This window comes from Bombina bombina, chromosome 5 (assembly GCF_027579735.1).
Source record: "Bombina bombina isolate aBomBom1 chromosome 5, aBomBom1.pri, whole genome shotgun sequence".
Lineage (NCBI taxonomy): Eukaryota > Metazoa > Chordata > Amphibia > Anura > Bombinatoridae > Bombina > Bombina bombina.
In genome coordinates, this window is record NC_069503.1 from 922,475,597 (window position 1) to 922,493,053 (window position 17,457).

A 17,457-nucleotide genomic window follows, 5' to 3' on the forward strand; every position below is an offset into this window, starting at 1 on the left:
CTGCCATGTGATTGGCTGATTAGCAATTTGTGTTACCAAGCAATTAAACAGGTGTACCTAATAAAGTGGCTGGTGAGTGTATATTTTAGCAATTTAAGCATCAAACCTAAACATTAAAAAAACCGAGCAAAGATGGGTATATTGTGAGATAAATCTGAACAGGTTTTGGAGGCTTAACTCTCAACAATATAATCCTTATAATCTCCTAATATAACTCTAGTACAGGGATCAAATCGAGTGGGAACTCATGGGAACACTATTTTTGCAGGAGGAACTATGTTACCTCTGGACAGAGAACAGAAACACTTCTGAAAACAGTGCTGCTGGTTTGAGGAGCTGGACCACAGTCTGGTTAGAGGGATAGTGAGATCCTCTAGTAATGGGCAGTAACACTTCCTATAATACACTAAATGTAAGCATGTCAGCAGTCCTGCTGTTTGATCACCCCGCAATGTGTGTAACACCTGGTGCTTACATTTCTGTGTGGTTTGCTCTGGGGTTATTTAGCTCCCCTCAGCAGAAATAGGACTAATGCACCTTAAGTGGGTGTGGCAGAGGAGGATTCTTAGGCCCAACGGCAACCATTCAACCCTTCATTGGATTTAATTTGCTTTCATTAACCAAAGTGTATAGATTATATACAGTACATATAAATGCAGAGTGTGTATATGTATGTATATATATATATATATATATATATATATATATATATACAGGGAGTGCAGAATTATTAGGCAAGTTGTATTTTTGAGGATTAATTTTATTATTGAACAACAACCATGTTCTCAATGAACCCAAAAAACTCATTAATATCAAAGCTGAATAGTTTTGGAAGTAGTTTTTAGTTTGTTTTTAGTTATAGCTATTTTAGGGGGATATCTGTGTGTGCAGGTGACTATTACTGTGCATAATTATTAGGCAACTTAACAAAAAACAAATATATACCCATTTCAATTATTTATTTTTACCAGTGAAACCAATATAACATCTCAACATTCACAAATATACATTTCTGACATTCAAAAACAAAACAAAAACAAATCAGTGACCAATATAGCCACCTTTCTTTGCAAGGACACTCAAAAGCCTGCCATCCATGGATTCTGTCAGTGTTTTGATCTGTTCACCATCAACATTGCGTGCAGCAGCAACCACAGCCTCCCAGACACTGTTCAGAGAGGTGTACTGTTTTCCCTCCTTGTAAATCTCACATTTGATGATGGACCACAGGTTCTGAATGGGGTTCAGATCAGATGAGCAAGGAGGCCATGTCATTAGATTTTCTTCTTTTATACCCTTTCTTGCCAGCCACGCTGTGGAGTACTTGGACGCGTGTGATGGAGGATTGTCCTGCATGAAAATCATGTTTTTCTTGAAGGATGCAGACTTCTTCCTGTACCACTGCTTGAAGAAGGTGTCTTCCAGAAACTGGCAGTTGGACTGGGAGTTGAGCTTGACTCCATCCTCAACCCGAAAAGGCCCCACAAGCTCATCTTTGATGATACCAGCCCAAACCAGTACTCCACCTCCACCTTGCTGGCGTCTGAGTCGGTCTGGAGCTCTCTGCCCTTTACCAATCCAGCCACGGGCCCATCCATCTGGCCCATCAAGACTCACTCTCATTTCATCAGTCCATAAAACCATAGAAAAATCAGTCTTGAGATATTTCTTGGCCCAGTCTTGACGTTTCAGCTTGTGTGTCTTGTTCAGTGGTGGTCGTCTTTCAGCCTTTCTTACCTTGGCCATGTCTCTGAGTATTGCACACCTTGTGCTTTTGGGCACTCTAGTGATGTTGCAGCTCTGAAATATGGCCAAACTGGTGGCAAGTGGCATCTTGGCAGCTGCACGCTTGACTTTTCTCAGTTCATGGGCAGTTATTTTGCGCCTTGTTTTTTCCACACGCTTCTTGCGACCCTGTTGACTATTTTGAATGAAACGCTTGATTGTTCGATGATCACGCTTCAGAAGCTTTGCAATTTTAAGAGTGCTGCATCCCTCTGCAAGTTATCTAACTATTTTTGACTTTTCTGAGCCTGTCAAGTCCTTCTTTTGACCCATTTTGCCAAAGGAAAGGAAGTTGCCTAATAATTATGCACACCTGATATAGGGTGTTGATGTCATTAGACCACACCCCTTCTCATTACAGAGATGCACATCACCTAATATGCTTAATTGGTAGTAGGCTTTTGAGCCTATACAGCTTGGAGTAAGACAACATGCATAAAGAGGATGATGTGGCCAAAATACTCATTTGCCTAATAATTCTGCACTCCCTGTATATATATATATATATATATATATATATATATATATATATATATACTGTATATATAACAATAATAATTGTGAAGGGGGTAAAAGTCTTAGTAAGTTTCCACACTTTTTTTGTAGGACTTGATCCCTGCTCTAGTATGTACCTATAACAAAGTCATAAGTAACTGCTGTTAATCCCAAAGGAAACAACTATGAATCACACGTAATTTCCCCTACTCCCATTTCCCTGTACAGAACAGCCTGTAAAGTAGAAAGGATATTAGAATCCTATGCCTGCAAATAATTCAGCGGCCCATTTTATTAAACTTTATATACAGTAGGAGGGGCGGAGCCGGCCGCTGCTAAGATGGCAGCATAACTCCATAGCTCTGTAAGCCAACATAATTAAATCAATAAGATAAAGCATGTAGCAGCAAATCTATCATATCCTGAGATGGTAGGTGACATGTAGAGCACACAGAGCCGGGATCAGAGACATCCGTACATGCCAAGAGCTAAGGGGAAAATAGAAAAGGACTTGTGGCTGAGCGGGACGCAATTGCATAGCAAGAGAGTGATACGCCACATAGTCTGAAAACGAGCGGTAACGGAACATCTCACTGGACAGCACTTACCTATACTATACAGTTGGGGATTTCCTTTTCACCTATATGTTCTCCATGGCAACAGGAAACTCTCTTGCACCAAAATCTCAGAGATCCCAGAAATTTGCTCGGCCCTTGATATCGAATCTCCACCAGGTGTGGTTACGGAGGACTCACGGCCTCTGCCGCAACGCAAAAGGCGACAAAATGATACCAGCAAAGGGCAGAATGAATCATCTACTGTGGGAAAAACCCCATCCAAAAAAACTAAACTAAAACTAAAACTAAGCTAAAAGTTGGTTTACACCCCAAGGTTTAATAACAGTTAAATATAAGATCTAAAACTGTATGTGCGTGCAATACTATATGCACTTCAAAATATCTTCTAGTGGTATTTACTAGTCCTTGTTTAGGAAAAAGTTATTGTTATTGTTATTTTTGTTTTATTGTTTGTTTGTAACCTTGACTTCGGTTGTATATTGTCACAGTCATACAACACTACAGTTCTGACATACAGTGTTCCACGTGAGGTACATAGATACTCTTTCCCACTAAAGACCATACACCAAGGGGGAAAAAAAATGGGTAAACTCGTTAATATAATATCTCAAAATGCAAAGGGATTAAACTCCCAACACAAAAGGTCGATGGCTCTGATCGATTTGTATTAGAGGAAGGGAGATATAATATTCCTTCAAAAAAACCATTTCAGGAAAAGGAATGAGCCTAAATACTTTGGAACAAGATATACCCAACATTTCCATAGTTCAGCAAAATAAAAAAAAGTGGGGTTAGCATTTTAATCCATAAAGACATCCCGTTCAAGCTTATACAATCCACCTCAGATATGGAGGGCAGATTTATGGGTGTTTGGGCTACTCTATGGGAGTCCGGTGACCCTGATTAATATTTATGCGCCCAATGTGAAGAAACTTCCATTTTTTTTAAAAACTTTTAACAAGATCTTAGATTTTTCAAAAGGAGTGATCTTCTTGGGTGGAAATGTTGCATTAGACCCTATGCATAGTTCTGGTGCAGCACATAGACCTATAAAACATGTGACTAAATATTTGGGAAAATTAATGAGAGATTACAATTTATACGATGTCTTGAGGTTTGTGAACCCATCCAGAAAAGACTACACATTTTTCTCAGCACCACACCATTCCTATAGTCAAATAGACTATATTATGACCAATCAGAGTGGTCTAACAACCATACAGTCCTCAAAGATCTCACACACAACATGGTCAGACCACTCTGCAGTGATAACAAGATTTCACTGGCCAGACGCACCTATACGCCCCTTTAACTGGAAACTAGACGACTTAATATTGAATAACACCATATTAGCAGAAAGAGTAGATAAATCCCTGAAAGAATACTTTACAATTAATGCACAAGCTGATAGTGACCCATTCATGGTATGGGAAGCACATAAATGTTTCATGTGAGGCGAGTTTATTAAGTTCAAATCACACATGAAGAAAACCGCTAGGCAACGCTATGAAAATCTCTCAAACACCCTATCCCAAATAGAATATGCACATAAACAAGATCCACAAAATGATAAAATATACTTAGAGTTACAAAAATCTAGAGAATCCATTAGAGACCTCCTAACTAAAGAATATAATTTAATGGTGATAAAACTCAAACAACGCTTCTATTTTGAAAGCAACAGGAGCAGGAAATTATTAGCGAGAGCGCTAAAACTTAAAAAGTTTAAAACATACATACATGAGCTCACCACACCAACTAAAAATAAAGTAAAGACCACCCCAGATATCCTATCCCAATTTGAAAAATATTACTCAAAGCTATATAACATAGAGAACACAGATACCAGCACAGCTACAATGACAGATATAACATTGTATTTCACAGAGTGTCAATTACCCCATTTATCCACAGAGCAAGCCAAAGAATTAGAAAAGCCAATAACATCTGGGGAAATAACCGCAGCCATCACCAATGTAAACTCGGGAAAGTGTCCTGGCCCAGACGGTTACTCGGTACAATACTATAAAAAAATACACTTCTACTCTCACACCATACCTTCTGTCGATTTTTAATAGAATAACGAATTAAACTACATTCCCATCTAGTATGCTGGAGGCACATATTTCAGTGCTTCCAAAACCATGGAAACCTGCAGATTTACCCTCAAATTTTAGGCCTATATCGTTATTGAACTTGGATGTGAAAATTTATGTGAAAATTCTAGCAACTAGAATTAATAAATATCTACCTGAATTGATCCATCTTAACCAAGCTGGTTTTGTGCCACGTAGGGAGGCACGGGACAACATGGTGAAGGCCTTAGACCTTGTGGAATATACACAGACAAATCGAATTCCTGCGATATTCTTGGGAATTGATGCTGAAAAGGCCTTTGATAGGCTTAACTGGTCTTTCTTGCGTCAAACCCTCTCTAAATTTGGCTTTGGACCTCAAATGATGGCTAAGATCTTTGCACTATATACATGCCCCTCAGCTAGGGTTAAACTAAATGACTCCTTGTCACACCCTGTCTTCATTGGAAATGGGACTAGACAGGGCTGCCCCCTCTCCCCACTATTATTTGTTTTAGCTATGGAGGTGTTGGCTTCCAAAATACGACGCAATACTGATATTAAGGGTATTAAGATTCACGATACACAATATAAATTATCGCTTTACGCGGATGATATCCTAATGACACTAACACAGCCCCTTACATCCCTAAAAGCATTACAGATAGAACTTGATCTATATAGCTCCCACTCTTACTTTAAGATCAACACAACCAAATCAGAAGTCATCGGAATTTTGATGTCTGAAGAACAATTACAGCAAATTAGCAACCAATATAAATTTTCCATACAAAAAACCTCTTTAGCATACCTAGGGATACAGATAGCAAAGACACAAGACAAACTTTTTACACTAAATTACATGAAACTGTTGAAAGAGCTACAAGCAGAAATAAATGGGTGGAGACATAAATATCTCTCTTGGTTGGGCCGTATCCATGCTTTTAAAATGTCGTTGTTACCACGTATATTATATATATTTCAGATGGTGCCCATCCCACTTTCAAGAGCCTATTTAAATAAACTCCAGGATAATATAAACTCTTTTGTATGGCAGAACAAAATGCCAAGGGTCTCAAAGAAGATTATGTATAGAGACAGACACAATGGTGGTTTAAGTGTACCTAATGTGTTATACTATAAAGCATCTTTATTTATACTATAAGCATCTTTATTAAATAGAATTATAGGTTGGTGCAAACATATTAAGGATAAGGAATGGGTAAAGTTGGAACATGAGCTGGCAGATACAAAAAGTTTGGGCAGCCAATGTTGGCTGAATAGAAAGCAAAGGACACTCAACAAATCACCCCCAAGTTTAGTATCAGAGACGCTAGAAATATGGGACCTCTTCTTAAAAAACAAAAAGGATCTCTTCTGTATCTTTTCTCTTCCTTCTCCCTTAACCCCTTTACTAGCAAATAATGACTCTCCAGTGGGACATAACACGATCAAGGTGGAGGGCATGGACATATATTGTGGGGTACCTATAGCTTACACACTATATAAATTACAATAAGTACAAATCAGATACTATCAGACCACTTACCCCCTTTGAATCCATGTGCTACTCTGCAGACACTTCGAAAAAGGGGCTATCACAGTCATATAAATTAATATTAGCAATGCATTCACAACAACTACCATCTTATACCAAGGTATGGGAAGATGAACTACAGAAGACTTTGACACCAAAAGAATGGCAGATAATATTTCACCAAATGGGGAAAGCCCCATCTTCTATGAATATCACAGAGACCAATATGAAGCTACTCACCAGATGGTATCTGACCCCAAAAAGATTATCTAATATTTTCCCAAGCACTAGTAAGTTATGCTGGAGGGGGGGGTGATCAGGAAGGAACGCTCTCACATATATGGTGGAAGTGCCCTTTATTGGGGCAATATTGGAATGACATACGAATAGAAATAGATAAGTTGTTAGCAATCCATTTAGAAAATGACCCATTAGTATTTTTATTTAATAGAACTCCCAAAATAAAGTGTAAACTGAGATCAACACTGCTATATATTATGTTAAGCGATGCTAAACAACTAATTCCAAGGTTATGGAAAAGTTCTAGAAACCCTAATGTTCAGGAGTGGAGAGAACAGGTATCAAGACTATTATCCCTAGAAAAATACCACTACCAGCAAACTAATCGTCTTGAAGAGTATTATTCTATTAGATTTCTATGGGAAGAATATATAGAGGTAGTAATGGTATAATCTGAACAAGTATAAGTATATATTGGAGTTCTAGTGGGTAATACGATTGACATGATGTCTTAGGCTATGACTTAGATAGAAAGATCTCATAAAACAAGACCAGAGAATTGTGTTTCATTGTGAGTTAGGCCCCCTAGAAAGATAGGAAACAGTTATGCTGTGACAGTCTTATAATATGATTATCAAATATGAAGTCAGGAAGCAACATATTGTTATCTTATTGTTGTATTTTTGCTATGTTTTTGATTTACTTTGTGTTTATTTTATTGATTTGTAAGATGAAAATTCAATAAAAAATTAAATTAAAAAAAAAAACTCTATATACAGTATTAGGAAACACACAATATTTTTTAATAGCATACTTAAAAATGTATAATAGAAGTTATGCTATGTTTAATTTTTAGTTAATAAAGCATTTTGATTTATTATTATTTATCACTGGCTATTGCCAATATAGCTTGGTTAACCCCTCTACACAATCCACGCTCTCTGGGTATTGAGCAGGACTTCACCTGTGTGTTTAACCCCTTTGTTGGGGTTAAACACAAAGTAGTGCAGGGTCACTAGTCTTACAATTACATACTCTAATGAATTAGAGCACATCATGTTTCGACTATTATGGCCCTTTAAGTCAATTTACAGAAAACATCATTGCAGATATTCAAATACTGTTCATTAAATCTCTAGGATTAAGCCAAGGAATAACTTTAAATTATGACTTTCTGTCTCAGGACTTGAGTGTGGTGCCATATAATTTGACAGATGCATTTGGAATGCTTGTTTACTGCAATGAATTGTCCCAGAGCCATCCAGTCCTCCCTCTTGTGCAACACAACCTGAAGAGAGCAGTAAATCCAGGAACACACCTTTGTTCTGCATCTGAGCAGTTCACAACGCAAGACTATGAAAAGGTAAGGCTTTCAGCAGAGCTCCCCATCATACAGCATCCTGCCCATTATGTATCTGACCCTGCCCTTTGCACACTAATTTTTCTTCCCTGCCTATAGCAGCTTAGCCCCTCAAAAAATGTGGGTCACTGCCCACAAGCCCCCTCACATTCCAGTCATATCCAAGAAATGTTGGGAGTCATGCTTTTAGCATATGTAAAATATTTATAGTTATGCCTGCACACTGCCAGCCATCATGAGTTTCATTTCCAACACCACTCAGACCGTTTAAGACCAGTGCCAGTATCTCGGAAATGCTTTTAAAGCTATCCGGTAGCCTCCGTACCTTGCACTTCCTGTCTGTTATGCTGGCTGCTCTAAGCTTCTTTATGTTTAAATCTTTTTATTACATTTTTCAAACAGGTCATACAAGAATACACAAGCAAACATACTTTGTTATATATCTATATAAGGACCTTTTGAGTTTATAATTACATCAGAACCTTTACACGAGTGCTCAATTGAGCTTCTTGATAACATGACAGTATCTTTAGTTCTGCATTTTTATAATCAAAGTCCATTGTTGAAGTACAGAAAGGATATAAAGTTTGTGTATTTAACATAGACTAAATTATAAAACAAACTAAACTTGATGCTGTGCCTCGGATTATATAATAGACTTTTAATAACATCTTCGAAATCTAACCTCAATAAACTAGAGATACATATTTGTTTTTTGATCTCTCAAGTGGATACCTTTACTGATCATAAGTAGGACTTACACAGATTTTTCCTAGCCTCCTTTAAGAATCCAGTAGAACCATATTTTGTTGACTGCTTCTTTGTTATCTGAGGTCCAGGCAGCTGATTCATACATTTGATAAGTGTAAGTGATATTGTGATATATTTCAGCCCAGGTAGGTGATCCCGTTTTCCAATATTTTGCTATAAGATTCCTAGTAATTGTACATTGTATTTTAATGAATGTGTTTATAGTTTTGTTGAATTTTTTGATGTGTTTGTGTAGAAGGGCTTGGGAAATAGTGAGATGTATTTCTTTATCGAAAAGTGAGCTAAGTATGAGCTAAGTAAGAGATGATAGGGATTTCCATATATCCTTTATAATGCAGCAGTCCCACCACATATGACGATATGTGCCTATTTCCCCACAGCCTATATATAACAGAATTTCATGTTGGTATGGGACATATGTGAGGTTTTAATAGGTGTCAGATACTAACGGAAAATGGTTTTCATTGTATTCTCCCTCAATTGTGTACTGAGTAATCCTTTGTTCGCTGAGCTAAAAATATTGTCCCATACCTGTTTCTCCAGCGTAATTTCTAATTATTTTTCCCAGTTTATCATTACCGAGGTTTTGTTTTCATTAGAGGACTTCTGTATAGCTAAGTATAATCTTGAAATGGTATGTTTCAGTCTATGTGTTAAATTGCAGATTACTTCTAATGTGGGAGGGTGAGAAGATATTTTTTGGATAAATTTATGCAGTGAAGATGTCAGCTGTAGATATAGATACCAATGTATTTTGTGTGGTTAAAGGATGTCTCAAAGTCTTGAATATGTTATAATCTGTTTGTTCTCCAGGAGGTCCGCCACTCTATAAAGGCCTTTATTCTCCCACTTATTTATCTGTTTGTGGAAGTCTTTAGGAAGTAAATATCTAATTGGTGTCATTATTGATTTAGTGGGTAGAAGCTTCTTACTTTTGATTAGCTTGAACCAAAGATATGACATGTGGTCTGTCACAGGTGATGTATATTGTGTATGAGATCAAATTTTTGGGTGTGTATTCCAGATTATATCATCAGGGTGGTTTCTGTCTTCTAAGTCAGATTCTAAAGATATCCAGATGGCCTCCCTTTTTAACCCCCAAATCAATGCCATTTGTTCCAATCTAGCTGAGTGATAATAATCTAGAAGGTTATGTGAACCCATTCCTCCTATTGTATTATGTTGTTCCCTCCTATGAATGCTAAGATCTAGTTTGCAAGGTATTGAGTTCCGAGGAGGGGACTTTTTTTTTTTTTTTTTTTTTTTTTTTTTTTTTTAAATATCATCTTTATTGGATTTTATATACAACACAATTCAACCAAATTAAAAAAAACATTTCTCTTATCTTGATATGTATCAAAACCATTTTTTCTAAACACAAAATTAACTATGCAGTATACCCCTATTTGCCGTCAAAAAAACCTCACTACTACGCGTATTCCTAGCCTTAGTATATTCTAAACTCATATTTATCCTTCATGCATTGAGTTACTGCAATCAATTCCGTGTCTATCCTCCTTTAGCAGAGAGAGAAAAAAAAAAAAAAAAAAAAGGAGAGGGGAAAAAAAAAAAAAAAAAGAGAGGAAAAAAGGGAAAATTATTCCCTCCTATCCTCCCTACCCCCCTCACCCAATCACTCCTCTAGGGACATTCCCCCATATACTAGGAAAATTACCAGCCAATATTTGAAGTTGAACATAAATCGAGTCTCTCAGCGGTTTGACCATCACAATTTGCGTCTCTAATGGAAATGATAAGATGAATAATTTCCATTGCTTAAAGAAACCCTCTAATCGACTATCAGTCTGATTGGGAAGATTCAATTGGTCAGATATAAATTGTGCAATCAGAGCATTTTTAAGCTCTTTCACACTAGGGGCTGCTTTAGCTTTCCAGGCTCTTAATAACATATTTCGCCCTAAAAGTAAAATCATGTTGATTAATCCAACTTGCTTCAAAGTTTCATGTGATTGAACCAAAAAGAATATATCTAATGGTTGTATATGATAATTCAAATTAAGAATTGTTCGCATCCAATACATTACTTTCAACCAAAATTGACCAATTTTTTGACAAGCCCAAAAGCAATGCATAAGATCAGCTTTAACAGCAGAGCACTTGGGACAGCTGATCGTTACCTTATACCAAGCAGACAACTTTGCAGGAGTCAGATAGGTCATAAAAGAGATCTTCACCTGGGATTCTCTCCATGCAGTCAACACCCAACTTTTGTCCATAATTTTAAATGTATTTGTTATAATTTGACTATTTATCTCAGGGAGGAGACTACTCCATTTTGCAACAATATATTCTCTTTGTTCATTGGAAGGTCCAAGATTAAGAAGCATATAAAACGGAGCAATAGAATATAAACCGTGTTGAAAACTATTGATTTGAGATTGAAATGTAAATATCCAATCCTCTCCATAATTTTGTTTAAGTTCAGATATATAATGTCTTATCTGTAGATAAGCAAAAAACTCTTTATTCGAAAGTCCAAATTGTTGTCTTAGTTCGGCAAAAGACAGGACTGTTAAATCAGATTTCAACAACTGTGCAACAAATATCAATCCTTTAGAGAGCCACAACCTGAAAACCTCTACAGACATACCTGGAACAAAATTTGGATTCCCTGTAATGGGCAGGTATTTTGATATATATGGAGAACATCCAGCAGTACACAAAATTTTTGCCATGCGCAGATAATATTTCTATATGTTATCAAAGAAAAGAGTGAAGAGGGGAGTGCAGTCATAGGACAATGTAAAATAGCATCCAATCGAAACGGGATTACGAAAGCTGTCTCCCATGCAACCTCAGAAACCTGATTCTGTTCGGTTAGCCAATCAACTGCGACCTTTACCCGCGCTGCTAAACTGTAAAATTGTATATTTGGGAGAGATAAACCTGCCGCATCTCTACTACATGTGAGTCGTGCCACAGCAACACGAGCCCTAGCTCCTTTCCAGAGTAATATGGAACATGCCCTATAGAATTTATTTATATCTATTTTTTTTATGGGAATCGGAATATTTTGAATAAAATAAAACACTTTAGGAAAAAGAATAGTCTTTATAAGTGTAGCTCTAGCAAACAGGGAGATGGGCAGATTCTTCCATCCTTCCATTCTTTCCCTACACTCCTGAAAGCATTTGGTGAAATTAAGTTTATACCATTCTTCCGGATTCACACTTAGTCTGATACCAAGATATGTAATTTGCGTAGTCTCAGAAAACGGATGTTCAATATTCTGCTTTTTTCTATTAATCCATAATAATTCGGATTTAGTAAGATTAATTTTGTAACCCGAAATTGCCCCAAACAATTCTGTTGATTCTAACAAAAGAGAAAGACTTTGTGCAATGTCACTCAAACACAAGATTATATCATCTGCATACATTAATAAAACAAGTTTTTGATCTCCTATACTAATCCCCTTTAATTGTTGCCGAAGTAAAATTGCAAAAGGTTCTAGGGATATATTAAATAGCAGTGGTGATAAGGGGCAACCCTGTCGGGTGCCCCTCTGGAGTATTAACCGTTGTGAGGTTTCCCCGTTAATTAATAATGAAGATATTGGAGAGCTATATATCAACCGTGTGAATTCTAAAATATGTCCCGACAACCCGAATTGTTCTAGTGAAAAAAATAAATGCAGCCAAGAGATGCGGTCGAACGCTTTCTCCGCGTCGACCGTTAATAACGCCAAATCTGGTATGTTATTCTGCTTTGTTAATCTAAGTTTGTTCCAAAAAAAATCAAGCAACATCATGATCTTACGCGTATTTTTAATAGGGTTTCTCCCAGCCATAAACCCTGACTGATTTTCATGAATTATTGTTCCTAGATGAGACTTTAATCTTTTCGCTAAGATAGATGTTAAAAGTTTGTAATCCGTATTAAGGACCGATATAGGTCTGTAAGATTCTGGTAACTCCAAATCTTTGTTTTTTTTTTGGGATCAAGGAGATCAGCGCAGCAGCGAAATATGTGGAGCACTTAGTATTCTCAATAAAATAATGATTAAATAATTTCGTAAGGTTTGAGACAATCTGTAACTGCAGTATCCTATAAAATTCAATAGGGAGGCAGTCTGGGCCTGCAGCTTTGTTAGTTTTAGCAGCTTTAATTGCTGCATAAACCTCTTGGTCTTCAATTGGTTTATTAATTTCTGCCAAGCCTTCTGACGAGATTTTAGGAATCTTAATCTTGTCCCAAAATTGTTTCTGTCTATCCAAATCATAGTCCTCAGCTTTATATAAATCAGAAAAATATTGGTGAAAAATTTTACAGATATCTGAATTTTTAGTGAATCTATTTGTTTTAGATCTAATGGCGGTTATCATGTTACGATGAGTTGTTTTAGTTAACTTAGCCAAAAATTTGGCTGAGCGTCCCGCAAACCCGCCATATAGAGCTTTCTGCCTTTGTATTTCGGCAGTAGTTTTCTGCTGGATAAAAATATCTCGGGCTGTTTTCGCCTCTAAATATTTCCGCCATTTCTCGCTAGAGTGCTCTCGCAGATATGCTGTGTACGTGTTTCTCACACGGTTATTCAATTGTATCTCTTGGTATTTAAATTTTCTTTTACGCTTGCATAGGTACGCCTTGATTTCACCGCGGATTACGGCTTTCGCCGCTTCCCAGTATACCTCCGGTTTGTCTGCATAAGAATTATTGAAAAACTCGTATTCACGCCATTGATTACTCAACCAGTTCTGAAATTTTATATCATTTACCAGATACTTAGGAAAAAACACCGTTTGACTGGGGACAGTTTGTCTATTTATTATATTCAGCAGCAATGTAATTGTAGCATGATCTGAAATCGTTATATCTCCGATATCTGCTTTCCAATCCCAGCCAATCATTTTATCTGCGACCAAAAAGAAGTCTATCCTTGACAAGGAGCGATGCCCCTTAGATAGACATGTAAAGGCTCTTACATCTGGATTTTGGTTACGCCAGACATCTATTAACCCTAATTGGAACAAAATTCCCGGAGGAGACGAGTCTTCCTATCCCGCGGGGAGCTAAATACTTCCTTGTCTCTATCTAAAATGGGCTCCGCTACTAAATTAAAATCTCCTCCCACTATAAGTTGTTGTCCAACAAATTTATGGAGATATAGTAGCATCTTATCCCAGAATACCCTGTCCATTTTATTGGGGACATAAATGTTGCAAAGTACATAACGACTCTTATTAACAGTAATTTCGACTATTAGAAATCGCCCTTCCGGATCTCGTTTAATTGATTCTATCTTATATTCCCAATTTTTATTAAAGAGGATAGCAACTCCTCGTTTACAAGATTTAAAAGGGGAGGCGATCACCTCTCCTACCCAACTAGTCTGTAATTTCAAAGTTTCCGAGTCTTTTAAGTGTGTCTCTTGGAGGAAGGCGATATTAGGTTTAAGTTTTGCCAAATGTTTAATTATCGCCTTCCTTTTTATTGGGGAGTTTATGCCCCCTACATTCCAAGATACCAAACTAAGGTTATCCAACATATACCCCGAAAGATAGATTCAACTGGGCGACACAACATAGAAACATAAATCTCTAAGGGGCATGCATGCCGCGAGAACAGGTAAGGGGTGAGAGAGGCTGGGAGGAGAGAGGGGGAGAGGAAAAAAAAAAAAAAAAAAAAAAAAAAAAAAAAAAAATTATAAACACTTGTCCGGCAACATAAAACAATCCATATTCCAATACATAATAATCAACACCTTTTTCTTTTCTTTTTGCAAATGACAGCTTGACCATCAAAATAACATGATTCATATTCCAATACAAAATAATCAGCATCTTTCCTCAAATTATTGTTAAATACAACAGATCAATTCACATATTTTGTACTTGCTCATACAATATCCATTTTTTTGCAAAAAGACAACGCTTCCTCCCTATTGTTCACTACATAAGAAGTTCCCGCCTTGTTAATTAAAAGTTTTGCGGGGTACACCAATCTAACATTATATTCAGCTTTGAGGAATTTATCAAAAAAAGGGGCCATTTCCTTTCTTTTGGCTCTAGTTTCTGTAGAAAAATCTTGATAGATCCAGATCCTATGTGTATTAATATTAAGGGCATTAAGCTTCCTATAATAACTCAAAAATAAAACTTTGTCTTGATAATTGACAAACTTAAAAATAACAGGTCTCGGCCTGGAGATAGGGCTATTCTCTCTAAGTATCCCAATTCTATGGGCTCTCTCAATCAAAAATGGTGTAGAAGGAGGTGGAATCAAGAGGGCCTGAGGCAGGGTGACCGAAACAAATTGTAACAAATCTCTGAATTCAGTTGATTCAGGTAGGCCAATCACTCTCAAATTATTTCGCCTCGACCTATCTTCAAGGTCCTCTATTCGATTCTGCAGCTGAGTGATGGCCTTATCCTGAATATCCGATACAGAAACGACAGAATTCACCCTATCCTCTAAATCGGACACTCTTGTCTCCACCTCGTCCATTCTAGCTGTGAATTGCCTAATCTCTTCTGTAAGATTAACTATCTCCGTCTTAATTTCTTGTTTAACTGCTTCTAGGTGCGGTGTCATTACTTTTGCCATTTCAGCCAAGAATTCTGACATATCACTGCAAGAAAAATTCACAGTTCCAGTTTCTTGGGGGGTGTCTTGAGATGTATCTATGTGTTTAGTATTGCCTCTCTTGTCCTTATACTTGGGTGGCATTATAGGTGAGGCCCCTTTCTGGTGGGAGATGTGTCTCTCCATTCACCACGGTGTAATGTGTATTTACAAAAATTATGCACAATTCTTCCGTGCGTGTGAGTGTATTTATTCACTGCAGCCCCCTAAGGGGTTGTAGCAGGATGCAAAAAAAAAAAAAAAAAAAAAACAACAACAAAAAAAAAAAAAAAAAAAAAAAAAAAAAAAATTTAAAAAAGTGTATTGTGAGAAAAGGAAAACTTCTAGTGTTGTGATACCTGTGATGTGTATCTAGTGACAATGTGGGATAATCCTTACTGTATATATATCATTTTATGCTCTGTCACCCCCAATCGGGTAGTGACAAGGTGTGCAAGAAAAAAAAAAAAAACCAGGACAGGAGGGGCGCTGTTCCCCCTTAAGACTCCTAATTGGCTTTGTTCTTTACTGATCCTTAAAGCAGAAACAAGCAACATCCATGTTTTACCAATTATCTATTATTCTTAATGCAGACTGATACTTCCGACAAAGCTCTCAGCAAGAATACTTAATTAACACTATCAAGTCTGCAAAGTTTCCTTAGTAGGCAAAGATAATTTCTCAGAATGGTTAGACGAAATTAATACAGATGTTAAATATTGAGTATCTTATCACAATACAGTTTACACTAGATTTCAATATACACGATTCAATCTTGTTCTTAGTTAACCTTCTAACTTAGGTCTATATAGCAACCATTCTCACAGTTCACAACATAGAACGGCAGATCTAAACACCAGAGTAGTTCCAGGATAGAATATCTCAATTTCAATTTCAAGAAGATATTTTCAGGGCCTCTGTGACTTTCCAAGCAAACCCGCCAGTAAGCGTCTCTTGGACCCTATTTCTCAGTTTTCTATATGGGAACAATATAAAGACAACTTTTCCCCCACAATCGCCTTCCACTGCAGAGTGCCTTAACAATAGGCAGCAGAGACACTATTCCTAGGTTTCCTGTAGTATATATTACATGCTAGGAAACCTCATGCTTCCAATATTGTATCCATATGTCTCTTATACAGGAGGTTGGTATTTGCAATTTTTAATCAACATATAAGTGCACGTCTCCTTAATGTTACCCAGACTGTAACAGCGCTTTGTAACACAATTATTTGTAGGTAAACAACTTATGGGGTTCCTCAGAGTGTAAGTACTTTACAGAGAAGCTCTTCTTTCAGCTCCAATCCACTGAGGCTTTATTTTCAAAACCCACGCTGATCTTTAGAAACCCCACTTCATTTACCTTCGACAGCTCCTCTCACAGAGGCTATTAAAGAAATGTTCCTTTTGTTAGAGTTTAACTTTAGCCACTCACCCAGTCTTCAGGGTCTACTCATGCTACTGCTGCTACTTCAGCGACTTATGGAGTTTACCGGGGCCTTTCTCCACGCTGCTGCAACCAAGCCGGTTTTTTCCTTTCTGCTGCACCTTCTCCTCTTTATTCCAAAACAGGCGCTTCACCACAACACATGCTAATACAGGGGCCGTGGGATTTGCCCATCCCCCGCTAGCATTCTTGCTGTTTCCCAGATGGGAGATCTTTCCCGGCAAACTCCACTTTCCTTCTTAGTAGCGCACCATAGACCGGCTATGCGTAGAGGATATTATTGCTGTGTAATCCGGTCACCTTTACCCGGTCTGCACCATGCTGCAGTTACAGCTTGCACCTCCGTCTGCTTGTTTGTAGAAGCTTCACTTAGTGTATCAGGTGCTGTATAACCGGCTAAGCTTGGACGCCTAAATCCAGTGTATTGGAGCACAGTAACGGTAAAAGGGGTGCTTTAGCAACAAAGCTTGTTTTTTGCCTCCTGTAGACTTCCCACCGTGATCAATGGATCTCCTGCCGGCCCGAGTCTGTACAATCCGGGCAAGGTAGACTACGGTAGATTGGTAGATCTTAAAGTCCCATAA

General features: G+C 37.5%; 1 protein-coding gene across 1 annotated transcript in view; it reads left to right on the plus strand.

Annotated features, from left to right (window-relative positions):
* The window catches only part of MCMDC2 (minichromosome maintenance domain containing 2), a 260,089-nt gene that overhangs the window by 124,239 nt on the left and 118,393 nt on the right, over nt 1-17,457 (plus strand). Inside the window, exon 11 of the mRNA XM_053715892.1 lies at nt 7,894-8,073. Coding sequence (XP_053571867.1) covers nt 7,894-8,073 — 180 coding nt within the window. The remainder of the gene's footprint in view (nt 1-7,893; nt 8,074-17,457) is intronic.